The sequence below is a fragment of the Mustelus asterias genome, chromosome 9, assembly GCF_964213995.1.
Source record: "Mustelus asterias chromosome 9, sMusAst1.hap1.1, whole genome shotgun sequence".
Lineage (NCBI taxonomy): Eukaryota > Metazoa > Chordata > Chondrichthyes > Carcharhiniformes > Triakidae > Mustelus > Mustelus asterias.
Genome location: NC_135809.1, coordinates 85,822,752 through 85,841,677, shown reverse-complemented (window position 1 = coordinate 85,841,677; position 18,926 = coordinate 85,822,752). Strand labels below are relative to the sequence as shown.

At 41.9% G+C, this 18,926-nt stretch overlaps 1 protein-coding gene across 4 annotated transcripts in view; it reads right to left on the bottom strand.

Annotated features, from left to right (window-relative positions):
* Positions 1-8,713: 8,713 nt before the first annotated feature.
* Positions 8,714-18,926, bottom strand: part of slc25a22a (solute carrier family 25 member 22a) — a 111,442-nt gene continuing 101,229 nt past the window's right edge. For all 4 annotated transcript variants that reach the window (XM_078220463.1, XM_078220465.1, XM_078220464.1 and 1 more), the window contains 3 exons: positions 16,948-17,102; positions 14,068-14,143; positions 8,714-9,462 (listed from right to left, as the gene is read on the bottom strand). In XM_078220463.1, the coding sequence (XP_078076589.1) occupies positions 9,309-9,462; positions 14,068-14,143; positions 16,948-17,102 (385 nt within the window). In that variant the 3' untranslated portion in view covers positions 8,714-9,308. The remainder of the gene's footprint in view (positions 9,463-14,067; positions 14,144-16,947; positions 17,103-18,926) is intronic.

Genomic DNA, 18,926 nt, shown 5'->3' with positions numbered 1-18,926 from the left:
CCTGGTAATAGTCCTATCACAATTCCCATCATTCCTTTCAAAATTCCACATAATAGAGACAACACAGGCACTATGACTCATGATTACCAAATTCTGCACCGTGAGATCAATATTTCCATCCGCTCAGCACCTAACTCGCGTTCAACTCTTTGTAAAACTTACTGTCCAGAATGCTTTGATTTCGGTTTTTGCTCAACAAAAATATTCACGCAGCAATTTTTCTCATTGTCAAATTGCACCATTACACGTTGGGCCAGTTTGGATCATGCTCTGAATTTTCTACTCCACATAAATACAGTAACTGACAAGGCAATGTGAAACCCACCATAACTGGAATTAGGAGAAGTGAAAACCACAACTTTTGAGTCCAGACCAAATGCACAAATTGCCTGGTTGTTCATGGACCAGAGAATATATGAGACAAATACACAATGGACTGACTGAGAGGATAACCAATTGTGAAGTTGCATATAATTCAAAGGGCATTCATTTTACTGGATGCAATAAGCTGCAGCAGAACTTGGGTCGTAAATTCTGCAAGGCTAAATGCACCAAGTTCTATTTGACACATTAATTAAAATTAAATAGATCTGGAAAAAAAAGCCACTATCAGCAATGGTAACTGTGAAACTATAGGATTGTCGTAAAAACAAATTTGTTTCACTAACATCTTCAGGGAAGTAAATCTGCTGTCCTTATCTGGTCCGGACTATATGTGATTACAGACCTACGGTAACGTGGTTCACTCTTAACTGTCATTTATTTGTTCCATTAGGGAGGCAGCTCTCAAGGTCAAATGAAGGACAGGCTCTAAATGCTGTCCAGTCCACATTCCGTGAATTAATTAGAAAAAAAATGATGGTAGGAGTATTGTACAGTTGAGAGGCCACTCATGATTCTCCTGTCCATCACCAGTAACTCTCAGTGGACTGGTTTCTCCATCCATCTCTACATGGCAATTCATTGTCCAATAACTTGATGCTGCTGGAGCCAGCATTGAGAGAACAATGGCAGTAAGACATACATGGCAACTTGCATACAATCCTTGTGGATGCAAGTGACAAATCCCATCAGAAATTGAGTTTTTTGCATATTCAAGGGATGTGGGTATCACTGGCCAGGCCAGCATTCATTGTCCATTCTTACTTGCCCTCAAGAAGGTAATGGTGAGCTGCCTTCTTGGTAAAATGTGAGGTCATCCATTTTGGTAGGAATAACAGCAAAATGGAGCATTATTTAAATTGTAAACAATTGCAGCATGCTGCTGTGCAGAGGGACCTGGGTGTCCTTGTGCATAAATCACAAAAGTTGGTTTGCCGGTGCAGTAGGTAATTAAGAAGGCAAATGGAATTTTGTCCTTCATTGCTAGAGGGATGGAGTTTAAAAACAGCAAGATTATGTTGCAGCCGTATAAGGTGCTGGTGAGGCCTGGAGTACTGTGTACAGTTTTGATCTCCTTACTTGAGAAATGATATATTGACACTGGAGAGTATACAGAGATGATTCACTAGGTTGATTCTGGAGTTGAGAGGGTTGGCTTATGAGGAGAGACTCAGTAGACTGGGACTATACTTATTGGAATTAAGAAGAATGAGAGGTGATCTTGTAATATCATAAAATTATAAAAGGAACAGATAAGATAGAAGCAGGGAGGTTGTTTCCACTGGCAAATGAAATTAGAACTAGGGGGCATAGCCTCAAAATAGGGGGGAGCAGATTTAGGACTGAGTTGAGGAGGAACTTCTTCACCCAAAGGGTTGTGAATCTGTGGAATTCCTTGCCCAGTGAAGCAGTTGAGGCTACCTCATTGAATGTTTTTGAGGTAAACATAGATAAACTTTTGAACAGTAAAAGAATTAAGGGTTATGGTGGACAGAGGGTAAGTGGAGCCGAGTCCACGAAAAGATCAGCCATGATTTTATTGAATGGTGGAGAAGCTTGAGGGGCCAGATGGCCTACTCCTGCTCCTAGTTCTTGTGTTCTTACGTACACCCACAGTGCTGTCAGAGAAGAAATTCCAGGATCTTGACCCAGCGACAGTGGAGGAATGGCAACATATTTCCAAGTCAGGATGGTGAGTGACTTGGAAGAGAACTTCAAGGTGGTGGTGTTCCCATGTATCTGTTGCCATTGTCCTTCTAGATGGGAGTAGTAATGGGTGAATTCCTGCAGTACATCATATAGGTGGTACAAACTGCTGCATGCATGTGTTGATAGTGGAGAGATTCAATGTTTGTGGAAGGGACGTCAATCAAGCAGGCTGGATAAAAGCAAATTACTGTGGATGCTGGGATCCGAAACCAAGAGAGAAAGGGTCATCTGGACTCGAAACGTCAGCTCTTTTCTCTCCTTACAGATGCTGCCAGTCCTGCTGAGATTTTCCAGCATTTTCTCTTTTGGAATCAAGCAGGCTGCTTTGTTCTGGATGGTGTCAAGCTTCTTGAGTGATGTTGGAACTGCACTCATCCAGGAAAATGGAGAGCATTCCATTACACTCCTGACTTATAGAGTCATAGAATCATTGAGGTTTACAACATGGAAACAGGCCCTTTGGCCCAACTTGTCCATGCCGCCCAGTTTTTACCATTAAGCTAGTCCCAATTGCCCACGTTTGGCCCATATCTCTCTATACCAATCTTACCCACGTAACTGTTTAAATGCTTTTTAAAAAGACAAAATTGTACCTGCCTCGACTGCCACTTCTGGCAACTCGTTCCAGACACACACAACCCGTGTATGAAAAAATTGCCGCTCTGCACCCTTTTGTATCACTCCTCTCTCTTATGTCTTGTAGATCGTAGACAGGCTTTGTGGAGTCAGGAGGCAAGTTATATACCACAGGATTCCCAGCTTCTGACCTGCTCTTGTAGCCACTGTATTTATATGGCTAGTCCAGTTCAGTTTCTGGTCGATGGTGATAGTGGGGAATTCAATGATGGTAATGCCATCGAATGTCAAGGGGTGATGGTTAGATTCTCTCTTGCTGCAGATGGTCATTGCCTGGCACTTGTGTAGCGTAATGATGTATGCCACTTGTCAGCCCAAGTCTGGATATTGTCCAGGTCATGTTGTATTTAGGCATGGACTACTTCAGTATCTGGGGAGTCACGAATGGGTGCTGACAGCAAACATCCCCACTTCTGACCTTATGATGGAAGGAAGCTAATTGATGAAGCAGCTGAAGATGGTTGGGCCTAAGACACTACCCTGAGGAACTCCAGCAGTGATGTCCTGGAGCTGAGACGATTGACCTTCAAAAAACACATCATCTTCCTTTGTGCTAGGTATGACTCCAACCAGCAGAGAGTTTTTAATCTATTCCCATTGACTACAATTTTACTAGGGCTCCTTGATGCCATACGCAGTCGAATGCAGCTTTGATCATTGTTCCAATTTCCTTCAGTAACAGAAGCAAATTCTTGCTGTCTTTCTCTGTCATTAAACAAAATCTATTGTCAGCTAAGTGCGTGGGGCACCACTCAGCGTTTCATTATAAGACCCCTCAATTATGGATGTTTCTGAATCCCTATCGCTATCCAATGTAGTGATTTGTTCAAGGTTCTTGAGGTCTTGATTGCTGCACTTCAGTTTTATTGTCAATTAGGCAGAACAGAAGTTTACTCCTTCTGCTGTGTAACTTGCTCAAGCAGAATATGTCAATGAGAAGACTGGGGCTTATTTCTCAGCAGCACATGCTATCATCTGGCAATGGGTCAGGCTTTAAATCTGAAACTTGGAGGTACACTGCATGTTCAAAACTGCCACTGGGGGAGTATTATTGCACAAGTCACCTTAAATTAGGGCTTATGAAAAAATATAACTAATTTACTTTTTTTTTAACTAAATTAAGTGCATGGAGTTGCTTAATGACAGGTTTGTCTGACAAGAGAGAGGCAGCAATTTATCATGATCAACAGAGTGAAAGGGAGCTCACTTGTGCTAGAATAGAATAATGATGGATCACAAAATAGCAGGATGAAGACATATCTAGCAGAATGGCACACAGAGGGGATTTTATTCCATCTGCGGCCTCAAACTTGGGCATGAGAGTGTGTTTTGCACTTGCCCTGTAATCTACTGGAAGTTATAATCATCTTCATTGTGTAAACTGTGAGGTAGTGTAGGCAAATTCAGGGTAACTCTACAAACAACAGTGAAAGGATCTATCTACCATAGATAGATAGGGCAAACTTTGGAGGCTCTCAAATACATATCTTAAACATGACGATTCACTCAATAAACTACGACACTGAAAAACTTATGGGCTGAATATAGTATTCTTCTTCAGAAAAAAAATGTATTTTCTTTGTGAATAACACAAGTAAAATTATTTGGGTGAATCTCGAACAAAGGGCCATAAATACAAATTAGCTATCAACAAATCAAATAAAGAATTTAGGGGGATTAGTTTACTCAAGAGTGTTGAATGTGGAACTAACTGCTACATGAAATGTTGAAACAGATTTAAGGGGAGGCTTGTTGTATCCTGAGATCAAAGGAATTGAAGGATATGGGACAGGGTGCCAAGAGGTAAATACAGTGGAAGGTGGTTTGCGGTGGTGTATATGCCCCAGCACTGACCAATTGAGGCAAGTGACTTATTTCTGCTATGGTATTTAATCTAATTATCATTCATCCCCACAATATGGAATTGCTCAATACTGTATCCAATTATAGGGAAAAGTGGATGAGCACTATTCATATCACTGTGACAATGCCAGACAAATTCCTATTTCCGATTTAGAATCCATTTTCCGTAAGAGGTAAGGGCAGCAGTAGGCCACTCAGTCTTTCAAACCTGCCCCACTTTGCAATAGGATCATGGATAATCTTCTACCTCAACCCCACTTTCCTGCAAATCCCTTGATTCCCTTGGTATCCAAACAGTCACAATTCTTTCAATGAAGAAATTTCCCATCTCGATCGTAAAATAGCCAACCTGTTATTGCGAGATTGTGACCCCGAGTTCTAGATCCCTCAGCCAGGGAAAACATCCTTCCAGCATCTATCCTGCCAAGTTCCTTAAGAATTCTATGTATTTCAATGAGGTCACATCTTATTTTTCTAAACTCTAAGGAACATCATCCTGGTCTACTCAGTAACACAAGCCCCAAGTTTTTTCCTTTCACTGTTCCTGATAGTGGAGCTACTGATACTCAAAGTTGCCACTGTTTGTGAACTGAAGGGTCCTGTACTTAACCTGATTCACTATACCCAAAACAACCATTGGAGAATAAATGCAGTAAAACATCAAACTGTCTTTAATGCAAAACCAATCCAGTCAATCATTGAATTCATTCCCACCAACTATATTGCTTTTCCTTTTAAAAAGTGAAGTGGGAGAAGCAAACAACGTAACTCCAACAGAATTATATAAAATAACACTTTACGGAAATACTGTATTTTCCAAATAATTCAAAGTGGAATTATTCAGCAGCATAGAATATATTAGATATAAAATTATATAAAATTAGCAACACTTTATACTTGTGATATTCCCATATGCACTATTAATAGATTAACTAAAATGGCAATAGCGAGTAGTTAAAAAAGAAACTGTTCTGAAACAAAAATTCTATTGTGAAAATAGAACTATGGATTGCTCCCATGTGATGTTACTTTACAAAACGTGCACAGTTATCACACAAATGCAGTAACACTATTATATAACTCTCCTGTTTGATACAAGGGCCAGAAATTAACCCTGTAGCACTCAGAAATTAGCATAGTCCCCAGGGAGAGTAATGATACATGAGATCTAAGCAATATAGGTCGAGGTTGGGGGTGAGAGAAAGACTGCAAGGTTTTATACATGCATTGTTGATTCAATCTTACTGCTGGTTGTCTGAAGCTTCTTTGCAGTGAGGTCGAGTGATGCATAGTTTACTTATCTGCCTTCCAAACAAAAGGAAATTAAGAAAGAGATAGAATTCAGGATAGCACATAGTTAATTCAAACCCAAAAGCAATCAAGATAATTTCAAATCAATTATCGCCTAGTCTGCCTGCACCATCTCAGGTGTCTAAAAATTCTAGACCTGGGATAGCAATTCCATAAAACAGGGTTATTGGTACATGAATCAACTTTATATATATATATATTCCATTGTATTACCAACCACCTTTTAACTCCATTAGTTCCTCGTAAGTGCAAACTACAAATCCTGAAGAACACTTAGGCTTCCACCAATACAAGCTATCCAACTATCTCAGTGCTCCAGAACAGGAATTAAGGCAAAGAAAAAAATTCAGGGATTTAATCTGGTGACTGGCCCAGGGAGTAACTACAGGATTAAGTATAATCTAGCATACTGCACTAGGTGAAATTTGTCCAACAATCCTTTATGCATAGTCAAGTCTTAGTCTTGTAACCGTACACGGCCTATTGAAGTATTTAATTATAACGGAGCTTCACTGTAGTGTACAAAAACAGCAAATGCTGAGAATGTTAACAGTTAATCAGCATCTGATGTAGTTAAATTACCTCCTTCCACTATCTATTTTTAATTCAAATGTTAAGCATTCAGGTTTTCTTGTGCTTTTTAAGGTAAATGACGTTGGCAGGACATGAAGTACTAGCATTCAGTCCACTCAGTACTTTGCTGTAACAGCACTTGAAAAGGACTCTCTACTGTACCATCGTAAGATTGCCACACTTGCCACAGCAGTCAGCCTGTAGTGTATTTTGACGAGATTGGCAATTTACCAGCAGTTTTGAGAGACTGCCTAAACTCATTTCACATTGGGTCCGTAAAACCAGAGCTGTATAAACCAAATTTGAACGTGTGTCCTCGAGGTTACGCACTGCATCGCCCAGTCCTCCCACAGGTTTTCATTTTATTCGAATAGCACGTTCATCGGGAAAACCTTTTGAGATCTCAAGTACAAAATGCAATTTTTGCCAGAAAGGAGTCCTTTAACGGATGGTCCTTAATAACTGTGCTCAATACTTCCAGACAATCAACACTGACTTCAAATCCCTGTTCAGCCTATAAGCATACAATTTAATTGATAATTAAAACACAACTGCACAGCACCTCCAAAAGAATGGGGACTATGATCTGCTTGAGCCAAGTGAATCAGAGGTCAAGTAATACTGACAATCTAGGTATAAGTAGTACTGTACTTTAAAAAAGCAAACTTTACATTGCAGCATCCCCAAAGGATTGCATCAGGAATTTTTAAACCGTGGTTGTGAAAGGAATTGGTGATTAGGGGTTTGAAGAAATCGTTTTCTTTACAAAAATATTACTCTGTTCTTTTAAGAAAAACAAAACACTCCCAAGCTAAACCTATACGTTTTGTACCCGTGTTTTTTTTCTTTCCATTGGATACGAGCAGCATGTATGACAACATGTATATCCAAAAGCCCCCTCTCTAGTTCCAGTCTACAGCAGCATCTTTTTAAACACATCAGCCCCCAGACATTTAAATAAATGCACAGAAGACTTGGCAGACAGAAGATCAGATATTGGGACAGTGGATTACCAGGAGTAAAATCAATCATAGATTTCAGGTATTGTCAAAAACCTTTGGAACAAAGTTTCAGTCACTTGCCAGCTGCTAAACACCTGGAATCACTGCCTCACTGGTGCCAGGATTTTAAAATAAAATGGTGGACATCTTAAAATTCTTACACTGTGTCCACTTGAACTGTGCAAATAAAGGTTGCACTGGAAAAAGTATTTTGAACAATATCACACATGGATGGTCTACTGGTGACTGCTAGTCAGACACTGTAGGTATTGGGAGCAATTTGATTACATGAATTAAGTGTCTTAATGAAGTTTAAAAGTATATTGGTTTCTGTGGAATTTTAAAAATATTTTGTTAGCATATGCTAATTAATTCTAATGGCAATACAGCTGCCTATAATCCCGAGGCAGATATCCTGTGTTTCGCATATAGATTCTGTTAGTATTGAATTGACGGAGGCTGCTTGTTCTTATATCACAAGCAAGTTAAAGTAACCAAATGAGACAGGTCCTCTCAAGCCATGCAACAGCAGACCCTATAATATTGGATTATTTTTGAGATTGGAACACAAGGGGAATGATCGGTTGTCAAAACAGGAGCACAAGGGCACCGAAGATGGCCTTTGGGAGCCAGCGATAAGACGACATTAGCTCGAAGTGTGTCAGTGCAGTCTAGCAGGAAGCCTCATCAACTCCCTATGCAGCTTCAGCACAGGTAGCACACGTTTGCAGTCAACACAACTCTGGAGCCATTTAGAAGTAAAATGGTGTGCTTCCAATGGTTAATTTAAGCTCAAAAGCAATCAAGATAATTTCAAATTATTCATTGCTTGGCCTTTCTGCACCATCTTGGGTGTCTCAATCTTCTGTTCCAGCTTTGTTGGCCAAAAAACACATACAAACAAATGCCAGTCCCTAGCCACCAGCTACTGACTCAGCTCTCCACACTGTTTTGTACAGATGCAAATTTCGCAATGCCAATTTCACTTCAAATGTACTTTGTTTGAAGTTACATTTTCAGAGCTATAATGCAGATACCCAGACTCTTGGCGGGGGAGGGCTTGAAACTTGCCTTGGGTAAGGAACTCAAAGCAGGTAGTATCATCATCAGCTAGCTGTTCAATTCTATTGACAGCAAGAAAACAGAACAGGAGACAAATCATCTAACAGGATGTCACTGCCCATCTGTGTGCCCCCCCCCCCCCCCCCCCCCCGCCAAAATTAAATTTCGTCCCCGAGATGGAAGAAGATCAAGTTAACTGTTATCCCAACAATACTATGTTCAAGGCAGCACCATAAAGGACAGACTCCATATAGCATTTTTTTTTGAAAAAACAAAGTCACCCAGCACCTGGACACAGAATTCCAAAAGAAAACCTACTATTAACAAGCCAGTTAACCATTCTTCTCCCATTGGAACTCCACCCAGGCACCTGCATTGTTCCTTCTACATCCTACACAGGAACATCTAGATGAAGGGGTCTTCCGCTTTCTGCAGAGATGATCTCTTTGAAGCATTTCTGTTGTACTGATCAACGCAAGGGTTACATAATTACAATAATTCTTATATCATCTGGTGCTGGTTGACTGACCCCAGACACATTTTCATCCTAGTGTTAACAAATTAAATAAAAACAACAAAAAAAATACTGATGGTCTTTAGGAATGATTGGGAGAAGCAGAATAAAGTTCTGTTTCGGTGATGAAGGTGGGGGTAGGGGCAAGAAACAGGAGGACGGTGATTTGAATTTTAGTCTCCAAAAACTGTGCTCTTCAAATGACATACTTAATCCTGTGAAACCAGGCCGGATGTCTTGCAAAGGGACTCCATGGACTAATATCGTCTGCTCTGAAGCATCTCAAACATGGTCTCTGCTATTCCCAGGAAGTAAACGACTTGTGCAATGCCAAAGAGAGGGGCGATAACCAGGGCTCTGCAGTATGCTCCCTTCAGGAAAGCTTTTGCTCCTTCGTTCCTCCAGATTTTCCTATATGAGCAAAGACAACAGGAAATCAGAAGTGTCTCAAGATTTCAAACACCAATATGATTGTTGAAAAGCACTGCTCCTTGGGGGCCAAGGCAGCTATTACGCAAAATTAGCACATTGGCTAAACGAGGGAGTTATAGCGCATTCCGAGTTTCTAATCTCAGACAGGTCTCTGAATGACTAACCTGAGGCCTGGTACTTCCCTACAAAGATTGGGAATAATATTGGAAGGAGAGAGTCACATGCAACACAACTCATGCACTGAATACTTCCCAGTATTTCACCCAAAGACCCATTCTTCACATTTAAGATTACACTTCGTCTGTAAACTATTCAGCAATGGAGGCATCAGAGCAAAGCCAGAACAAGTCCTCGCCTCCGCAGAAGTATTTTCCAGGACCAGCTGTTGGATAACAATCAGAAGGCAAAATCCTTGCAACTATTTCCTTTGCCCAACTCAAAATGCTGAAGCTAGTTACTTTAAAAAAACACAAACAAATGATATTTAATATACTTCTCTCATCAAACTGTTTACCAAGATGGACTCTAAATCAAAACAAACATTTTTATTAAACTCTCTTTTTATCTATATATCAGAAGCTATTGTATAGAGTACAGTAATACAGTGGTAATATTACTGGACTGGTAATGCAGAGGCCTAAATTAGTAAACTGGAGAGAGGAGTTCAAATCCTACAATGGCAACTGGGGAATTTAAAACCAGACAATTAAACACATCTGGAATAAAAAGTGATCAGCATTAGCCACCACATTGCGGTAAACCCCCTCGGGAGGAATTTTATCGGCTCGCCCCGCACATCAATGGGTGGAGCAAGCCCCTAAAATCGCACGAGGGCTGAGAAGTCGGGATCACGCCCGATTTCTCAACTCTCGCGATCTTATGAAAGCCAGATTTCCAGCGAGGTCAGCCTCTCGTCGGAAATGGGCGAGAGGCTGAATAATTTATTTAAACATCTTGTAATGTTAATTTACACGTGTTCAGTGAGTCTGACGCTCAATCGTTCAGGCTCACTTGTTTTTATGGCCTCGCCGGGAGAGGAAAACACCTGCTCCCCATGAACGGGGAACAGTACTGTTGGCCTTGCCAATGGAACTGGGAGCCAGGGAGGCCGAAGGGAAGGTAGGCACGCCCCTTGGGCAGTGCCAGCCTGGCACCTTGGAGAGGAGGACGTGATCAGTCTGGGCAGCGGGATGGGGGCTAGATGCCTGCATGTTGTGGGGCTCACTTTCAGCTTCAGGCCCCCACGATTGCAAAGGGGGAGGGGGGGGGGGGTGGTGGTTCAGGCTGGCTCCAGCAGCAGGGGCCTGACAGCTGTCTGTCAGACCCCTGCTGCTGAAATTGCACATGTGCAACTTCAGAGGTCTGCACATGCGCAGTAGCTCCCTCTACAAGCTGGCTGGTGAATTAAGCCCAGCCCACTGCCTGCTACAGCTAGAAACAGTCTACACCACTTTTTCAATGACTAAGTACATAAGATTGGGTGTGAACTCTCAAACAGCACTGTGGGTATACCTACACCATGTGAACTGCAGCACTTCAAAGCAGTGGTTCATCACCACCATTCCAAGAGCAATTAGGGATGGGAGATATATGATTAACTTGCTAGCAATTCCCACATCCCATGTAAAAAAGCTACAAAACAGTGGCACAAAAGTAGCCACCCATGCATCGGAGTGGAGCTGTGATTGGGTTGTAAGCCTGAACCAAATGGGAGGAATAAAAAATGTCACAAAGTGACATCAAAGGGCAAGGAGTCACGTGCGGTAAATACATGGGTAAACTTTAAATTTTAACTTGATTTAATTAATTATATGGCAAGATTAAATAAGTTGATTTGTATAAAAAATAAAGCCAATTTGAACATTGAACATAGAACATAGAACAGTACAGCACAGAACAGGCCCTTCGGCCCACAATGTTGTGCCGAGCTTTATCTGAAACCAAGATCAAGCTATCCCACTCCCTATCATCCCGGTGTGCTCCATGTGCCTACCCAATAACCGCTTAAATGTTCCTAAAGTGTCTGACTCCACTATCACTGCAGGCAGTCCATTCCAAACCCCAAACACTCTCTGCGTAAAGAACCTAACTCGGACATCCTTCCTATATCTCCCACCATGAACCTTATAGTTATGCCCCCTTGTAATAGCTCCATCCACCCGAGGAAATAGTCTTTGAACGTTCACTCTATCTATCCCCTTCATCATTTTATAAACCTCTATTAAGTCTCCCCTCAGCCTCCTCCGCTCCAGAGAGAACAGCCCTAGCTCCCTCAACCTTTCCTCATAAGACCTACCCTCCAAACCAGGCAGCATCCTGGTAAATCTCCTCTGCACTCTTTCCAGCACTTCCACATCCTTCTTATATAGTGAGGTGACCAGAACTGCACACAATATTCCAAATGTGGTCTCACCAAGGTCCTGTACAGTTGCAGCATAACCCCACAGCTCTTAATCTCCAACCCCCTGTTAATAAAAGCTAACACACTATAGGCCTTCTTCACAGTTCTATCCACTTGAGTGGCAACCTTTAGAGATCTGTGGATAATATTTGATAATATATCATATAATTACAAACAATTAGTTCATCAGGTTTAGGGAATTAAGTTAAAATTAAATAGTAAAGGACAGGAATATTAAAGGGTTCTGATTTTTTTCAATAACTTAACAACCCAGGAATATGGGTAACAAACATTAGCTACAACACTTAAGGTGACTGCCTGTAAAATGAAGTGACATCAGCATAAGGCATTTGTGTATAGCTGGCGAGCGTTTACTTATTTAAAACCTATGTATATTCCTGTTAGGTTAGTTAATCATCTAATAAATAGAAGCTTGGTAGGATGTCCCAGTCCCGTGAATTGCATCCTGTTTCACATTCAAGATCCAAGGTTTAAAGCTTGGCCAGCAGCTGGCATCAATGCAGGTCATCCATGAAGCTGAGAGTTTAGTGGGTAACATGTTTCTGGATGTGGTCATCTCACATCTTAAGCGTATGCTGATAGTTATTGAGTGACCGCCAGACAGTTAAGGCGGACAAGGCAGGTAGAGAGCAGTCTCCTGAGTGCATCTCACTCCATTATTCGCATTCAGTTCTGAATACTGCTGAGTGATGGCAAGTATAGCCATAGCCAAGTCCACAGTATCATGTCTGGCTCAGCTGTACAGGGGGAGAGCGGGGAGCCGGATGAAAATTGGGAAAGCAATAGTGATAGGGATTCTATAGCATTTTTGTGGCCACAGATATGAATACAGTATAGTGTCCTACCTTCTTGGTACTAGGGTCAAGAGACTGGGAGTCCTGCAGGCTGATTTTAAGGAGTGAGGAAAGAGACTAGCAAGCAGAACTTCAAAGGGTTGCTCCTGGTGCACTTGCTGGTAAATACAGAAATTAGAGGATAAAGCAGATGAACATGTGGCAGGAGAGATGGTGGAGGAGGGAGAGTTTTAGATTCCCGGGACATTGCAACCAATTCTGGGGACAATGAAACATAACGAGCTGCACATGGACAGTGATGGTTTAAGGGAGTGGGGAACCAGTGGTAAAATTAGATTAAACAAAATGCACAAAGAAGTGGGAGAGACAAATAGCACTAAAGTCAGGAATAAGATGGGATCAGAGTAAAAGGAAATGCAATTAGGTCTAAATCAAGTTTACTGTGTACGTATGTGAATGCACAAAGTGTGGTAAATAAGATTGGTGAATGGTAGGACAGACAACCACACGGAAATATGTTGTTGTGACAATACTGGAGGCCTGGCTCAAAAAGGGGCAGACTGGCACGAAATGTTTCTGCCCACAAGATATTCAGGAAAGATAAGAAAGGAGCAGGGATAACAGTATTAAGGAGAACATTACATTGCTGAAAAGAGAGGTTATTCCAGAGAAATCAAGGCCAGAATCTATTTGGTTAGAGCAGAGAAGCAATAGAAGTGCCATTGAACTACTGGGGGTATTCTGCAGGCCACCAGGTAGTGAGAAATATATTGAAAAGCAATTTTTAAAATATATTTTTTCACGGGATGTGTACGTCGCTGGCTCGGCCAATACCTACTTTATTCAGCTGAGAATTTGAAACCTTCAGACCGGAATATGCCAATAGTCTCCTTGCTGGCCTCCAAATTCCATAAACTTCAGTTCATCCAATCTCTGCAGCATACCGTGTTTGATTCATTCACCATCTCTCTTGTCAGTGACCTACATCTCGGTCCCACAATACTTTAAATTTGAAATTCTTTTTAAATCATTCCTCGGTCCCAATCCCTCCTCATTTCTTACTTGCTATAACCCTAAAAACTCTCACCCAACCTCCATTTCCAATTTTTATAATTCTGACATCTTAAGCCTTTGACACCTCTGCCTTCAACAATATAGATTGCAGTCTAAATTCCCTCTTCTCCTTTAAGATCCTCCATAATGTCCACCATTGAGCAAGCTTTTTGTCATCCATCCTGATTTCTCCTTTGCTCTGGCATCGGTTTCTTCCTCACATCCTTGCGTTGTGCTATGGGCCTTATTCTATGTTAAACATATGATAGAAATGCAAAATGTTGTGATTAGGAAAATACACAACTTTAATATTACCTGGTGCAGTCTACTATTCCTGAGTACGAGTCTTCGTGAATTCCTCTTTGAAGAGATTGAAGTCTTGTCTTTATTACTGGTGAGGAAGAAAAGAGGATGTCTTTTATTGTACGCAGGAAAAGAAAGAACTTCTTGTGCCAAATTAGTTTCAGCCCTGACTCTCACATTGAAATCCAGACAACCCATAAACAACATCTCATCCAAGTGGCCACCCTTGATGTGTGAATCCTGACACTGAATGGTGGAATGTGGATTATCAGAGTCTCATCATGTCCTCATTCAAATTTGACATGCACTCCCATAAGTGCAAACACAAAGTAGTGATCATAGCGTTTACAGTTTTAAAGTTTATTTATTACCGTCACGAATAGGCTTACACTAACACTGCAATGAAGTTACTGTGAAAATGCCCTAGTCACCACACTCTGACGCCTGTTTGGGTACACAGAGAGACTTTAGCGTGGCCAATGCACCTAACCCGCAGGTCTTTGGACTGTGGGAGGAAACAGGAGCACCCGGAGGAAATCTACAGAGATATGGGGAGAACGCACAGACATGTGACCCAAGCTGGCAATTGAGCCCAAGTCCTTGGCGCTGTGAGGCAGCAGTGTTAACCACTGTGCCGCTGCAGCATTGAAACAGGCACTTCGGCCTACCATGTCTATGCTAATCATCCCCCCCCCACACAACCCCAACTGTAATTTCTCTACTGCGGCACTGTGTTGGGATCAGTTCACTGGTGTGCACTTCATGAATCAAAGCACTGCAAGCTCACCAATTTCTACTGGGCAGTTTGTCACCATATGGCCTTAATGCTGAATTCAACAATGTCAGACTTTATCAATAGTAGGCATTTTCTCTCTCTCAGATAGGATATAATAGGATGGCCACATCATTGTCATTGTTTCAGGGCACGATGGAAGGAATGGTTGGTAATTGCGTTTGGAATCCCTCTTCTATCAGTATGCTGCCGGTGGGCTGGTCTGCACCCATGTTGGCCTGCTCTTCATCAATCAAAATCTTGGGCCTTTCCCGCCCACTCTGCTTTGCCAGGTTTTATGCCCACCCACCTTCATTGACTGAATGATTCATACATTCTCTGGGTCTCATAAACATTTTTTATTTCTGTATTTTCTTTTATCATGCCCCCTTTTGTCTTACACCATCATGTCTGCAAGTTAAACATCTACTTTAATAACCTCTGTGCAACTCATTCTCTCCTTTACATGTGTTTTTGCTCTTGCTCCCTCAATCTGTTGTTTTTTATAGCATCGCATTTGTAACATTTTCATATTCTGGTCAAGGGCTACGTCTGAAAGGAAAACTCCCATTAGTCCAAGGAAACAGGGGATGCTAGCTTGAATATAAACCACAATTTACAATGATGTGGAGTTGCCGGTGCTGGACTGGAGTAGGCACAGTAAGTAGTCTCACAACACCAGGTTAAAGTCCCAACAGGTTTATTTGGTAGCATGAGCTTTCGGAGCGTTGTCCCTTCATCAGGTGAGTTCTGTTGGACTTTAATCTGGTGTTGAGACACTATTTACAATTTACAATGGCTAGTGTTCACACCGTCCACAGCATTCTAAACCTCTTAGCATTACCTATCAAAAGCTTGAACCCACTCTGCGCTCAGGGCTCACTGCAGCATCCTTATTCTCGAGGGACATACAATACATCAAGCCGTATTTTCTCTGGTCATCAAGCAAGATAATCTAATGGAGCAGTGCTTTAAGCTTTTCCCATATCCCAAACCCATTGCGCTCAGAATGGAGGCAGGGTGTTGGCTTCAACTCTGACGCTTCCTTTGCCATCCCAAGTTACTGAATGAAGTAAACTTCTCGCTCTTCAAATTAGGTTTCGGTGAGGAAAATGTCCAGAAGAGAAAAGAGACCATTTACTTGGAAAATGAGTGATGACTCCAATGAGGGAGGGAAGAGCTAATGAGCATCTTCAAAAACCTCAAAGTTTGATTAAAAGCTGAAAACTTAAATACCAGTATACACTCTCTCATAGTAGAACAAAATTTAACATGGTAGTTTACAACTTCATTACATATGATAAATTCTATCCATGCAGCAATTATGTTTAAAAGCAGAACAGCAGCTTTTAATGTCATGAGGTTTTTAAAAACGTACTGAAATATGTAGAATTTCCAGGAATTCTGCCCTCAAGGAAAGAATGACAATTGTGACAATGGGACAAGTGACTCTTGATCCTCAGAAGCAGCACTCCCTGACAGACCAGACACAGTCCCAAGAACTTTTAACATCCAAGTCAAACTGTGTAACGCATGCTGAAAGACCAGAGCTTTTGTTGGGTATAGGCAATTAGGCAGGAGTTAGGACATTATAGTGGGTTAGCACACTGTTCTGCATCTCTTGAACACAGGTTCAATGTAGTCCAGATCAACAAGACAAGAATAATTATTCTTTAAGTAGTTTCAAAACGTTCTTAATGCTGAGTGAAAATATGGGCACACTAGTCAACACAAGTCCATAGGTATCATTTCATAGGGTAGGCATGGAAGGAAAGTGGGGTGGATATTGGGACAATCAAACAGATATACATCCACAGATAAATTTGAGCTTTCAAAGCTGATCGCTAGACTTGTTGGTAAGAGTATCAAAGGAGATGGTACAAAATTGGGTAAATGGAATTAAGGTGCAGATCAACCATGATCTACCTAACTGAATAGCAGAATAAGCTGGAGGGGCTGAATAGTCTACTCCAAATCCTATATTTTAGAGAGATGGAAAGAGGGATTAATGGACAAAGGCAGATGGTTAGACCCATGGAGAGTGACGAGGCAGTTAGACATGAAAAGGTAGGTAAGTTTTCCTGCAACATTTCATGAGAAAGATGAAAATAGCACCTTACCATCACAAGGATTCACTACTATAGCAGCTGTGCTGCCTGCAATACAGCCACTGGCGAAGGATACATAAAATGGAGCTTTCTCACCCGAACTCTTCTGCCCCAGCTTGTTAAGGTTAGCAAACAATGGGAAATAGACGATGGAGAAAGGAACATCCCTTTAAATAAACAGAACAACATTAAACAGAGTGTATTATACACAACAGCACTCCCACTTTTCATTTTAATGTATACTTCAGTTTACGGCTTATTTAAGTAATTTAGAAAGAGCCAAGCACCTAATCTAATTAAAACTGAAAACTGGAAAGTTCATGGAAGTATTTTGAACCCAATTTAAAATTTTGCTCATAAAACAAGCAACTCAGTTGTGACGATAGAGGACATATCAGCATAGTTAACATTTAAAAGATCTGGCAGGATAAAGCTACTATTCAATCATGATGGCTGAGAGCTATAAATAACCTCCAATATCTACAGTAGTAAATCAAAATCAACATAAAAAGCCACCGATAATAACAATGACTTGTATTTATAGGGCACTTTTAATGTAATAAAACATCCCAAAGCACTTCACAGAAACATGAAAGCTCAAAGATATGATGGCAGTGGTGGTGGTGGGGGGGCAGAGGAGGTTTCCTGTCCCGCCCACTACAGGAATTGTAGCGGCAGGGGAACGGACCATGCAAAGGTCCACTGACCTCAGGCAGGATTCTCCGGTTTTGAGGTGAGCCCGGCTGGAGAATCCACTCTTGACATCAAGCCACAATGAGATATTAGGGTAGATGACCAAAGGCTTGGACAACGAGGCATGTTTTAAGGAGTGTCTTAAAGGAGGAAAATAAGATAGAAAGCCGGAGAGACGTAGGGAATGATCAGCGTGTCAAGTCAAGAGTAGAAAATGCACGATGAGGGTTTCATTAGCAGATGGGCTGAGGCAGGGGAGAAGTTGGCTGATGCAAGGAGATACAAATAGGTGATCTTAGTGATGGCAGGGATATGTAGTCAGAAATTCATCTCGGGGTTAAATATAGACACACGGTGACAAACAGTCTGGTTTAGCCCCAGATGGTTGCCAGGGAGCAGGACAGAATTGGTAACCAAGGGAAGGAGTTTGGAGTGGACACCAAAGACAATGGGGAGGAAATCTTACCAAAGAAATTCTATGTCCAAGGTGGGTGGGAAAACGGGAGAATTTCTCACCCGTTTTTTGGGCGAGTTCAAGTCCAGTATCTTGTCCACTCAGTGCAGGAAAAAGTGGGCTAAAGCATTCCTCATCTGTAAGAGAAGGGGACGGGGCTTAACTCGCCAGCAAGCCTGCTGTAGCAGGAGAAGGTGCCATTGTGCATGTGCAGACCTCTGTGGCTCCACATGCACAATGGCAACCAGCAGAGACCTGACAGGTCTGAGAGAGAGACCTGTCAGGCCTCTGCTTCTACAGCTGGCCTCAACCCTGCCCTCCCACCATCGTGATCGTGGGGGCCAATGGCCGATCACAAGCCCCACCCCACCCGGAAAAATTGTCCTTCGCGCCCTCCCACCCCCCCAGGTCCCGGGCTCTTCAATTACATGCAAAAGTAGATTTAAATATATCTAAGTAATTTATTCAGCCTCACGCCGGAAATGGGTGTAAGGCTGACTTCGCCAGATATCCCGTTCCGGTAAGATCACGAGAAGCGAGAAATCAGACACGAACCTAATTTCTCAGCTCTTGCGCAATCTTACCGGCTCATCTCGCCCAACAGCCGGTGGGGCGCAACAGTAAGGTCACCCCCAATGGCTTCAGTTTTTATAGTAGAGGAAATTTCTGCTCATTCATTTCTTGAATCCTGGATAAGCAGTCTGATAATTTAGCAACCTTGCAGGAGCTGAGAAAGATGGTGGCGATTTGGGGCTGGATGCCATCCGCATCCATGTGGATACTAATAGTGCACTTTTGGCTGTCAACATGGTTTTATGAAAGGTAAATCAGGTTTGAAAAATTT